At 43.2% G+C, this 12,869-nt stretch overlaps 1 protein-coding gene and 1 pseudogene across 1 annotated transcript in view; one reads left to right on the forward strand and one right to left on the reverse strand.

The window, feature by feature from the left end:
• The first annotated feature begins 5,995 nt into the window (after nt 1-5,995).
• On the forward strand, nt 5,996-6,066 carry LOC136594548 (U2 spliceosomal RNA; annotated as a pseudogene).
• A 1,432-nt stretch (nt 6,067-7,498) lies between these two features.
• Nucleotides 7,499-12,869, reverse strand: part of RNFT1 (ring finger protein, transmembrane 1) — a 31,346-nt gene continuing 25,975 nt past the window's right edge. Inside the window, exon 9 of the mRNA XM_066575094.1 lies at nt 7,499-12,240. Within this exon, the coding sequence (XP_066431191.1) occupies nt 12,106-12,240 (135 nt within the window). The 3' untranslated portion in view covers nt 7,499-12,105. The remainder of the gene's footprint in view (nt 12,241-12,869) is intronic.

A 12,869-nucleotide genomic window follows, 5' to 3' on the forward strand; every position in this document is an offset into this window, starting at 1 on the left:
AAAAGAACTCCCATAAAAAAAGACTTCTTACAATAAGTCAGCCTTCCAAAAGTTACACCAGCTCAGCACCGGGTTGGCTTTGTGAAAAAATGTAGCTACAAGGCTGTGTTCTTATATGCACTGGAGGCGCTGCCATTCAAAGCAGTGCATGCAGCACAAAATGCAAGACAAAATGGCACAGCAGACCCCATTATAGTCTATGGGGTCCATTGGTTGCCATTAGGGTCCAGCGTGTGCATCTGGGGCTTCTAGGTGTACCACTGCTCAGCTCCTAACTGAACAATGGAGACCCAAAGCGCTGGTGTGAACCCCGTCTTAGGGGATTTTTCACACAAGTAGAATATTCCGCAATACTCCTCTAAAAATGCTGAAAATTGTGTGTTCCGCATGAACACATATGGGTTATAGAGCAGAAATCTATAGCAGCAGATTAAGCTGCAGCCTAAATGGGCACAAAAAGTTAAAATGTTTCAAGATCCAGAAAAGTTACATTGTACCAGGTACATAGCACGGACTTGGAGTTCACAAGAGGCCATGGAGTTACCTGTTCCTTTACCGGGCATTTCTTGTGACTCACCACTCTGCTTGTAGCTGTTAATTATAAAGACAAGCCTTGATAATGTTCCAAAATGTTTAAAACTAGATGATAATGGTGTTTGGTACGAGATGGGTGAGTAATGTCACTAGTAATTTTGTAGAGTAGTGAGCCAGTACTTCATCCTGGTCCCCTCCATAAATGTCATACGTTTGTCCTATGTTGATGCACTATGCAAAGCTGTCTTGTCATTTCCAGTGTGTGTTGCACAGCTGCAGCGCTAAAAGGGTTAAATATTTAATAAAATCCAAAGCATACATGTAAGTGTATCAGTTATGTCATGTCATGTGGTATGAGAGAAGGTGTAAATGTAAGTCCAGGTACATGGAGGGGTCGGAATCCCGCCAAAAAATCTCAAAACCCGCGGCACTTATCACGCTTTCCCTTTACAGCCGGCGCTCCCATAGAATGCAGCACGGCCACAACGGGGAAAAAAAAAAAGACATGCTGTGTCCGGGGAATCTGCGCTGCAGTGCCGGCTAATGCTGGCTTTGTCCACATGGCTGGCTAACCCCCGGATTAGCTGCTGCAGGCAGATTTGCCACAGCGAAAGTCTGCATGGAGTTTCCGCTGTAATCCTCCCTGTGTGAATCCAGCCTTAGCCTTAATGTGCTGAAGCATGGAAGAAGACGAGAGATTTCCCGTGTTGCTTGTGAATTGGATGTAAGTGGAGTGAGCCCCCAATAGTGAGAGAGCATTTGTAAGTAACTACTTCTTCTCAAGGCCGATGCAGAGGTACTAACTAACCCTCAAATTTTTCTTACGCGGCAGTCTGGAGCCAGGATCACCGCGTAGAGGTACACTTTGTTCACACATGTGCGTCTTTGAGCTTATGAGAGCCATGTGGAGGTACTACATTCTGAAGTAATTTGCCTGCACTGTAAAGTCTTTAATTGAGCTGCCTTGTGTTGTCTGTTTTGCACGTTTTTAGGTAAAGTTTATGCCCGGCTCTAACCGTTCGTAGAGACCCGTGGTACTAAAAATCTGACTGTGGCTATATTTATTCTCCGCCGAGGTTTATTCTGGTGTGTGTAGGTACGGTGGCATCACGCATGACAACTATAACCCCTATTATCCTGTTAGAGGGCATTCCCTATCCTATGGGTGTCCTGTACCCTGCAGTGATACTCTGGCCTTGGCTGCGTGTTATCCGGGAAGGAGCCTGGTAAGTGCCACCATAACAAGCCAATACTTTACCCTCCCAGCTCCCCACGTCTGTCAGGTGTCTGGGGCCTCCCTATGAGACGCTGCAGTAGCATTACATTAATATCATCTATGCTTTATTGCTCAAAGTTTGAGCAATCACCTTGTGCTTGGAACACAACGATTATCACTCAAAAGATTTTTTGAGTGTTGTCGTGTCTAAACCAGCCTTAAAGAATGCAGATACAATGCCTAAATATGGTCTCTAAGAAATGCTCAAACTCCTCCACTACCAATAGCAGCTGTGAGGTCTGTGCTGCTTTAACCCCTTAGTGACGAAGCCTGTTTGCGCCTTAGTGACGGAGCCAAATTTTGGAAATCTGACATGCGTTGTTCAACATAGCATAACTCCGTAATGGTTTTGCATATCCAAATGATTCTGACATTGTTTTTTCGCCACATGTTGTACTTCATTTTGGTTGTAAAAAGAGACCGATATAATTTGTGTATATTTATTAAAAGTACCAATATTGGAAAAATGTTGAAAAAATTGTCATTTTTTTCACATTTTCAACTGTAATATCTCAAATATGTCCAAACATACTGTACAAATTTTTGATAAGATATATATTTACATCTGTTTACTTTATTCTGAATGCACATTTGAAAAACTTGTGGTTTTTTTTTTACCATTTAGATGACGTACAAATTTAACATTACTTTTCAGCATTTTGAGGAACACTTTGTTTTCCTGCACCAAGCCAAGTTTGCAAAGGCTCATGAGTGTCAGAATAATAGATACCCCCCCAAATGACCCAATTTTAAAAACTACACCCCTTAATGTATCCACTGAGGGGTGTCATGAGTATTTTGACCCCACCGTTTTTTTTTCAGGAATTAATTCAATTTAGAGGAGAAAAAATAAAATTTCATGTTTTTGCAAATATGTCATTTAAAAGACATATGTTTTTCCTATAGTGCCCATGAAAATGAGGATTTATACCCCAAAATGGATACCCCTGTTTCTCCCGTGTTCTGAAATATACGCATTGTGGCCCTAATCTTATGTCTGGATGCACAACGGGGCCTAAAATGAAAGGAGTAGTCAGTGTCTTTCAGAACAGAAATTTTGCTTGAAGGCGTTTTAGGCCCCATAGCACTTTTGTAGAGCTCTTGAGTGTCCAAAACCAAAGAGAACCCCCACAAGTGACCCCATTTTGAAAACTAGACCCCTTAACGAATTTATCTAGGGGTGTACTGCCCATTTTGACCCCACCGTTTTTGAATGAATTCAAGCAAAGCAAAATGAAAAAATTGTGATTTTCGTTTTTTTGTCAATTCTGTCATTTTAAAAACAGCTTTTTTTGTACGGCACACACATGAATGAAGCCTTGCACCCCAAAATGGATACCCCTGTTTCTCCCGTGTTCAGAAACATACCCATTGTGGCCCTAGTCTTTTGTCTGGATGCACAACGGGGCCCAAAATGAAAGGAGTAGTCAGTGGCTTTCAGAACAGAAATTTAGCATGAAGGTGATTTAGGCCCCATTGCCCACTTGTAGAGCCCTTGAGCAGCCAAAACGACAGAGAACACCCACAAATGACTCCATTTTGAAAACTAGACCCCTTAACGAATTTATCTAGGGGTGTACTGTGTATTTTTACCCTACATTTTTGAATAAATCTAAGCAAAACAGTAGTAAAAAATTACAATTTTCATTTTTTTGGCAGTTGTATCAATTTAAAAAGTTTTTTTTGTACAGTGTACATAGGAATGAAGACTTTCACCCCAAAATGGATACCCCTGTTTGTCCCATTTTCAGAACCATACCCCTTGTGGCCCTAATCTACTTAAAGGACACATGGCTAGGCATATAATGGAAGGAGCACCTGTTCAATTTCAGGGTACAACGGAATAAATTCCATTGCCCACTTGTACGGAATAAAAATTGACACCTTAAAAAAATCCCCCCACCCCCTCACACACACACACTCCGCGCGCTTTTCGGCATTCCCCAAATCTTAGATAAAAGTAATAATGTGAACTGTGTAGTATTTCCAAAGACAGGGGTAATTACGGAGGCTGGTTGGGATGGGTACATGGGGCAATAAAACCGTGTATCCCCCCCCTCCTCTCATGCTTTTTGGGGGTATTTTGTGACCTCAGTAGTGGGTATGGGGTGTAAAAAGTGGCGCTCTGTGAGTCTCTGTAAGCTTGATGAGGTGCGAGGGTCTCACACAGAAGGCGCTCAACAAGCTGCTCCTGGAACTGCATGAAGGCGAGCGTTCCTGGGGCTTCTTGTAAAATACGTATTACAGGTAGCAGTCTGAATAACGCCAGGCTCACGCAGCCGTAGGTGGAATCAGCTTGCGGAGGCCCGCAGTGGATCCCAGCTGTGACTTGGCCGTGACCCTGCGTACGGCCGCGTAATGTACTGCGCATAACTGCCTACTCACACAGGCGGTCATGCGCAGTACATTTTTTTTGGTTTGTATTTCCCGCACTGTCGCTTAGCGATGACGCGGGTACCCGTAGCCCGTAGACAATGTAGTTGCGTATGGGCTGCAGGTATATCCACGACCATGGAGCACAATGGGCTCTATGTTGCGGATATCTGCGGTAAAATAGAACCTGCTGCGTTCTCTTTTCTGCGAGTGGATTACGCAATTCCGACCCACTAATGTGAGCGGAATTGTGTAATCCAATGCGATTGATCTGCGTATTACTGCAGATCAGACGCATCCGGAATCCGTAATTTCTATCCGGTCATGTGAGACCGGCCAAAGGTAGATCGCTACCTTTTTATCACGTGACTGGGGACCGCTCAACAAGGTCACTGCTCCAGGCTCACGGCGACCATTGGTCGCTGGGAGCAGGGAAATTTTAAGTTCCCTGGGCTCCCCGACTCTTGCGCATGTGTCCGGTGTTTTGCCGGCAGTCACGTGCAGAATCCAGGAAAATTCACGGAGGAAGATCGCGTCGGGGAGCAAATACGGAGACCTCCGGTAAAAAGTTTCATCTCCTCTCACTGATCGCATCGGTGAGGGGAGATAAACCTTCACTTTTTTTACTTTTACATGATCGCCATTATTCATTGGATAACGGCGAACACGTGATCAGAAACCGCTCACTGCAGCCCCCCCTGAAATCTCCAGGCTCTCGGCTACGTTTTCTAGCCAGGAGCAGGGAGATTTTAAATTACCCTGGCAATCCACGGCTTTTGCGCTGCGCCTGCCATTTTGGCGACAGCCGCGTGCGCAGAAGCTGGGGTAAGGTCAGCGGATAAATCTGTGGGCCTTATGTACGTCATTTCATCGTCCCTCACGGATGTGATCCGGGGGGGGGGGGGGAGATGAAACGTAAGCTTTTGTAACTTTTTAAAAATTTTTCTTTAACTTTTTACACTTTCTTTTACTTGAAATGATCACTGCTATCCATTGGATAACAGTGATCACGTCCCCGATGAAATCTCTCTGCTCCTGGCTACACATGGCAGAGGGATTTTAAATTTCCCGGGGCTCGAGCCCCTCTGTGCACGCGCCCGATTGACATCGGGTGCGCAGACGGGGACTTCGGCAGACCTGAGGTGAGTATTTTCACCTCCCCTCATGGATCAGATCCATGAGGGGAGGTGAAACTGGACCTTTTTTTTAACTTTTTTGCGATCGCTACTATCCACTGGATAGCGGCGATCGCGGTCCCTGGTAACATCTCCTTGTTCCTGGCTACCTTCAGGAGCTGGGAGCCAGGAGATTTTAAATTTGCCGGGGGCTCTTGCGCATGCGCGTGACATCATCGTCTGGCGCGGCCAGGAGGACCAGATCTCCAGGGGATACCACGGACAAGCCAGGTGAGTATTTTCAGCTGCCCTGATGGATCGGATCCGATCCAAATGCTAAAAGACCAGCAACCCCAATATGTTTCACCAGAACTCTGGAGGCATCAGGAGTATAGGAGTTAATTTTCATTCGTAGTCCCACAGGGGAAATCTTAGTCCTTTGACTTCCTAGAGCTAACGTCCAAGAAGGACTTGTCTTCACTCCGTTACCCAATTTGAGAACTCTTCTAGACTAGAAAAACCTTGAGCAGAGGATGATGCAGATGGGAGCGAGTGTCTTCACATGAACGTTCCACAGGGCATTTTAAGTAAATAAGATATTCAAACCATTAAAGTTTTAAATGTAACATATACATCGAAGCTCAGCAATATTTGGACTAAAGCTTGAAATAACCCCCCCCCCCCCCCCCCCTGGGTTATTGCTTCTTGGCCTTTTGGCCAAGATCAAGTGTAGTATCTGAAAGTATCAGATTTCTGGAGGCACTCATATTGAATGAACACCTACCTTGACACTCTGTAGATTGCCCCTTGGACGCAACATGATACATCACGCCCTGCATGAGGGTCTATGGAGCCCTAGCAGGGTTCCAGCTGTGCAATAATTCCGTCTCTTGTGATCTGCGGTTCAACACTAGAACATTCCCAGGACTCGGGTCGATGCTCCTATATAGCAACCACCCCAGTGCAGCGATGTGAGCTGCACACCACGTGGAGGGTACTTGAGGCTGCGACAGAGCCTTTTTCAGCTCTAACTTTTTTTTTTTACTTTTATGCAATCATCGTTAACAGTTAGTCCCCCATCACAGCTCCCTGCTATTGGCTAGCTTTGGCAGCCGATAACAGGGAGCTGTTACACACAGACCGCGGAGCTTTACTCTACAGGGCCAGCGTGTTTAACGGCTCTGTAGTTTAAAGCCCAGATACCCAGTACGTGAAAACACCATCTATGGGTGGTCACTAACACGTTCACTATTTTTTTGCATAAAATGCCAAAAAATTTAATTGTACAGGTTATCACTTGAAATCCTATTTTCCTCATTAGCTAAAGTAAATTGTGTTTAGTGTGAAGAAAAACCATTATCTTTTCCCAGCATGAGTAAAGAAGTATTGTGTTTGACAAGTTAAGGCCCATTTACACGGGCCAATGATTGCTCAAAAGACAGTTTGAGTGACAGCGTTGAACGATCATTTTGCATAAACTATTAAGTAGCTACTTAAGAACAATTAAGTGTGCAAATGAAGCCTTTAGCTGAAAGCAATAATAGCTGGAGGGCTCTTATCTGCGCCCAGATCCTTTGTTCTCCACGGGGAAACAATGCTATCAGCGCTACCTGTGGAGAACTGCTGATAAGACTGAACAACGATTTTTAGTTTGGACTGAATTGAAAGATCAGCTAGCAGTGCACGATGGGCGCACATTTAGACGCAACGATTATCGCTAAAACGATCGCCTTTTAGCGATTGGCTGGTGTAAATGGGCCTTTAAACAAAACACCCCTCCCCTCCTCTAGCCGCTCAAAAGACTGAACTGAGAAATCAGTTCTGCTAGTAGTGCTGGTTAGTGAATACCAGCAAGGGAGCCATGGCCCCTGCGGGTATTCACTAACAGGGTGAGCGGCCGCGTGTCAGCGACTATGGCTACGCGTGTCAGTGCTGACACCCGTGTCATAGGTTCGCCATCACGGTCCTAAACTGTTGCAGCTACGGGGGACAGGTGATCTGCTAAAAGCTAGTACAGATTATTTCCTAGTTAATTGCAGGCTTCAGTGGCTGTGTACAATGCAGTGGGTACCGAACTTCCAGCGCTGGATGGGGAGACCCTGAAGTAGGTATATTCTTTTCTTTTACACAATTTAGTCTAGTTTAACAGTTCTAAAAAAAAAAAAAAAAAAAAAAAATTACATACAAAAGCAGTCAGACATCCCAAGTAACAAATTTATTAAGCAGTTTTATAAATAAGCAAATCGATTCTCTGTACATAATGCATGCATTGAATGAGAAAAGAAGGAAATTGCAAAATTTTTTTTAGTTTTTTTTTTTTTTTTTTTTAAAGAATACCTTGTGTTGCAAGCTAGACAACAAAGGCCGATACAAAATATGCTTCCAGATGACTTGTATAAATCATTCTTCTTGTATAAACAAGGTTTTAGCATAGGTGGCAGAAAAGTCATACACAATCTCTTTGGCTGGATGCCAGCTATTAAATCAAGGATTCTTCTCATCCAATGTAGAAATGACGCAGTTCCATGTAGAACCTACTACAATGCTGGTGTGGCCTACTCAGGACACAATGGAAGGTGCAGCATTTACAGATGTAAAAAGAAACATGAGAATGGCTGTGCTTTGGTTTTTGTTTTTACATAAACATACCGTAGAGTGGTACAAACTGAGCTAAAATCCAACCTTAAAATGTCGGTTTCTATTAACGCACCAAAAATATACCATTGGTGAGCAATAATACAATTGTAGCCATGTCTAAATATGACCACCTTTTAGCAGATTTAAGGTCTGGTCTCTGAATGACCCCCTTTTCATATACTTTGTATATGACATCTATATGTCCTAATACTCATTGTTAAAAAGAAAAAAAAAAATGGGAAAAAAAAAACTCAAGCACCTAGAATTGTTGTTTTTGCTGCAAAAACTCGGCATGCAGTTACGTCTCAGATAAGCAAATTATTAGAGTTGTGGGGCGATTACATGAACGGTCTTGCCACCTGAGGCCTTAAACCTGGTTCTACCCCTGAACTATGAAAATGCTCTCAGGGGCTATTTGAGTGTATTAGATCTGTTTTCCCTCTTGCATAGAGCTTGCTGACCACTAGACGCCTCTACGACGCAATCAAAAAGAGATTTTTCCCAGTTAGGAGTTTTAGAGTGAGCACATTATTGGAATGCGAGAAGCTGGATGGTTGTATGGACAAATTGCCCGCCCCGTGGGCCGTTCTGACCAGGCTATTAAGAGGTGTTGGGACCAGTGGATGCGTGAGGGCATGCACCAAAAGTGATCAGGCTCAGGACGCTCTTGACATACCACCAGGAGAGAGGATCATCTGACAAGTACGAGCATATTCAACGGTTTTGTTGTCCACCATCTAGAGACAGATGACACCATAGTTACAGGCACTGCGTCTGTTGGAACCATATCCAGGCACTTGGCTGAAGGACATTTGATCTCATGCCACCCATTACATATACAGCCTTTGACACCTAGCCACTGTCGCCTCTGTTTGCAGTATTGTCGTGAACAACAAAAGTTGACTGCTACAGAGTGGAACTGCGATGTCTTCAGTCACGAATCCAGGATTAGTTTGGGCACTGATGACAGCTGTGTTCATTTCTGGAGACCTATAGGGAAGCGCCTCAGTCCTGCCTTTGCAGTGTAGTGGCATATAGTCCCCACTTCAAGTTTGATGATCTGGGGGGGCCATCACTAAAGACAGTTGGTGACCCCCTAGTATTGGTACAGGGGACAATGACAGCTCAGCGATATGTTCAGGACATCCTGCAGCCACATGTGTTCCTCTCATGGTGGCTTCCAAAAGGCATTTTCCAGCAGGATAATGTTTGCCCGCACACAGCAAGGGTGTCAAAAGAATGCCTGCACAACATTGCCACAATTCTGTGGCCTGCCCGGTTGCCAGATTTACTGCCAATAGAAAATGTACGGGATCATCTGGGCCAGAGTCTTCAACAGCCTAAATGTTTGCACGATCTAGAGGTGCAGTTGCAGCACAAGTGGACCAACATGCCACAGAATACCATACGGAATCTGTAAACCTCTGTGCCTTCCCGTATCATATCTTGTATCCAAGCTAGAGGCGGTACAACAGGGTGCTAGAGCCTCCCGTCAAGTGTTGTTTTCCACAATAAATTATCCTTTTGCTCTGTAATTTAATCACTTACTTATATCACTATTACAACCGTACACAGAGTTTCGTTTAATTCTGACAACTTCTAGATGCTTGATTTTTTTTTTTTGACAATGAGTGCCCACCTTCATTGGAGAGGAGAGCATTTAAGAAAACAAAAAAAAACAGCTCTCGCGTTGCTGGCCAGTGTATTGTCTAAAATTATTTGAATTGCCAGCAATTAACAACATTTCCACTGCAGTAGACACATTTAGGGCCAAAAGCAGCTTCCTGATCATTTAAAAAGTAATTGCCGTGATCAGACAGCCTCTTTAACCTTTTAATTCAAGTACATCCAAAATGTGTTTTGGTTAATGAAAACGGCACTTTTGACTGTCTGTATGCAACTATCACTAATCTGCCTTTTGACATAGATTCACTCTCAAGCCGCTTTCAAACTAGCATATTTTAACTCTATTTGGTGTTTTACAGACCATAATACAGAGCTGAAGTAAATCTATGTATCTATTCACATGGGCGTATTCACGGACATTACAAAAATGCAGGATGACTCACTTTTGCTTCTACCTTGCTGATCTTTTCTATTGGACAACTACGGATCAGTATTTGCCCAGTTGAAAATAAAAATGACAGTAAATATGGAGGCAAATACTTATGGTTGTAATGCTACCTATAAGACAAATCCGTATTACAGACGTGTTACAATATGCTTGTCTGAAACCAGGTTTAAAAGAAGATAATGGAATGCAAAAATCTGTTTTCCTATAGTGGATTCCAAGTCACACTACTCTAAATGAGGATACCATATACAAGAATGGGGTGTATTTCTAAGAAAAGCATGCAAGTAAGCTGGAAAAAAACAAACTTTAGTTTTAGTATAAAAGGGCAAGAAAAGAGGAGGTCGTTCTTACAGCAGAGAGAGTTCCATACCTGCGCACACAAAATAATTTTTTTTTTTTAAATTACGTCAGGCCACACTGATCACTTATTAGCAGTTTTACTATTGAAGATGTATGGGCACCTTAAGACCAGTGTTCAGCCAACAGCCATTTGTCCTGGCTCTCCCATATACATGATAGCTCTGTTCAGCAGAGGGTTCATGTGCTTTGAATGGGGATAGTGGAGAAAGAAGCAGTCAGAAAGGTCTTGTACCTCTATGCGGAACAAGTGGATCAGGTGTTGAAATTCAGCATGCCTGATCCCCACCTCACCTCTCACAGTCATCTGGTTGAGCTGAAATCAGTGGGTTTGGACGTCTTTTTTCCAATAGTATGGGGGCCTGTAGTATAACTATCCATACAATCAGGTGTACCCCAGTAACAGCCAGTGTTAGATTAAAAGGGTACTCAAGTCTCGGCAAATAACGTTTATTCAGGATATTAAAGGGGTTCTGTTAAAAAAAATAAATAAATAAATAATACTTACCCATTCCTCCCCAAGCAGTCATCTTACTGCATCTTCTCCTCGCTGATCTTCTCCAGACCCCCGAGTCACCTCACTGCAAGCCAGCCGGATTCTCCTCTTCTCGTTACGTGTCCATTCTCTGCATTCTTCTTCTGGCAGGTCAGTGTAGGTTACGTTACTAGTGACATAACATTCACTGCCTACCAGGGAATGCCAGGCTATTGCTGAGATTGTGCATGCGCACTGTCTCGCCACGAGACTTCTTATACTATTGCAGGGAGACAGCGCACACGCAGTCTTGGCAATAGCTCGGCACTCCCTGTTAGGCTGTGAACATTAGGTCACTGGTGACAGTGTACATTGCACTGCAGGAAAAAAAACTGCAGAGAATCGACGCTTTATCACCGAAAGAGGATTTGGCTGGCTGCAGGCAGGTGACTCGGCAGACTGCAGGAGAAGATCAGCGGGAAAAAGATGCGGTAAGAAGACCGACGGAGATGGGGGGGGCTAGCATAGGTAAGTATTGAATTTTTGTTTTCCCAATGACAGAACCCATTTCAGAAACTGAACTACTTTTCATTATACAATGTCTAGCAATTCCTTAAAGCTTTCCAGATCAGTAAATGAAAACCCTCATGATCACACCGATGCAAGGCTTGTTATCATACAGCCATCAGAACTGCCTATGGTAACCAGATACACCTGTGTGGTCATCAGATTTTCATATTCTGCTTGTGGTTAGAAAATGGAAGCCTTAAGTTATATTTAAAAGTTTATCTAAGTTTTCATTAGCGGAAGAATAAGCTGCATTTGCTGAAATTGGAACGCTGCTTTCATGGTAAATCAATTTGTAGAGTGATATACATACATCTATGCAGTGATTGGTCTGCCTTGAAATAATCCAACCGGCTTTAGAAGCACTGGCAAGAAACGTGTTCTATCCTTCTTATAATATAAATACAGTATAAGAGGCAGAAGAACGTTGTATGCATTTGAAAAAAAGATGTTTGGCTTTGTACCATTAGCTCTTGTATAAAAGCGTGACATTTGCATAGAGGAAAAAGAAAGGAGAGTAAACCAACTCACAAAAAAGAAAAAAAACAATGCAAACCTATTAACATCTAGCCCTTAATCTGAGCAAATCAGCTACATTTTCTTAAAAGTAAATCTATGCCCCAAAAGAAAAAACAAAATCCAAGATGAATGATGGAAATTCATTTAGCATTATAAGAATAAGAAAGGAGACTTAAGACTAAAACAGCCGCAGTTGCAGAGACGTGGCTCCATCTTTCCACTTGTAGTTATGGCTGGATATCACAGTCCGGCACAGAGGACAGGTCTTCTCTCTATTGAACCAGAGAGCAATGCACTCCTCGCAGAATATGTGCTGGAACAAGAAGACAACGTTTAGGTCATAATGACATAAGCAAAATGTATAGTAAAATGTACTTAAATGGCTCAAAGTTTGTTAAAGGGGGTTTTCCAGGATTTAAGATCGAGGTGATTGATTTTACAATGTGCAATATTTGGGGATTTCGACGAATATGCAGAACGAATGGGATGTGGCGCTACTGGAGATCTGCAGTCTCTTCACTGCAGTACTAAGCAGAGAAAAAGGCAGGCCAGGAATGTAAATTTCCAGCAAAGATCTTATACAATCTTATAACTGGTATCCCTAAAGAAACATGCTGATTAAGAGGTTTTTAAGTCTCTACTTGACCAAAAGTATAACTGAATCAGAGAAAGTGGAAAAGAGCAAGTTTTGTGAGAAAACTACAAAACCACTTCTTGAACTGCATTTTGGTCTTCACTATAGCCAACATTATGGGGAGGGGGGGGGGGGGGGGTCATTGTCCATTTTGCTAGGTTTGCTTTGGGTGCCAAAAGAGCCTGTCTCCCTCCAGCCAGTGAATTTCCTCTGCTACATTTCCATTAAATGGGTTCTTGCACAAAATTAAGTATCTGATCAGTAGGGGTCTGACCACCTACACCAATCATGAAAATGGGGGTCAATAA

Source organism: Eleutherodactylus coqui, chromosome 1, assembly GCF_035609145.1.
Source record: "Eleutherodactylus coqui strain aEleCoq1 chromosome 1, aEleCoq1.hap1, whole genome shotgun sequence".
In the NCBI taxonomy this organism is placed as follows: Eukaryota; Metazoa; Chordata; class Amphibia; order Anura; family Eleutherodactylidae; genus Eleutherodactylus; species Eleutherodactylus coqui.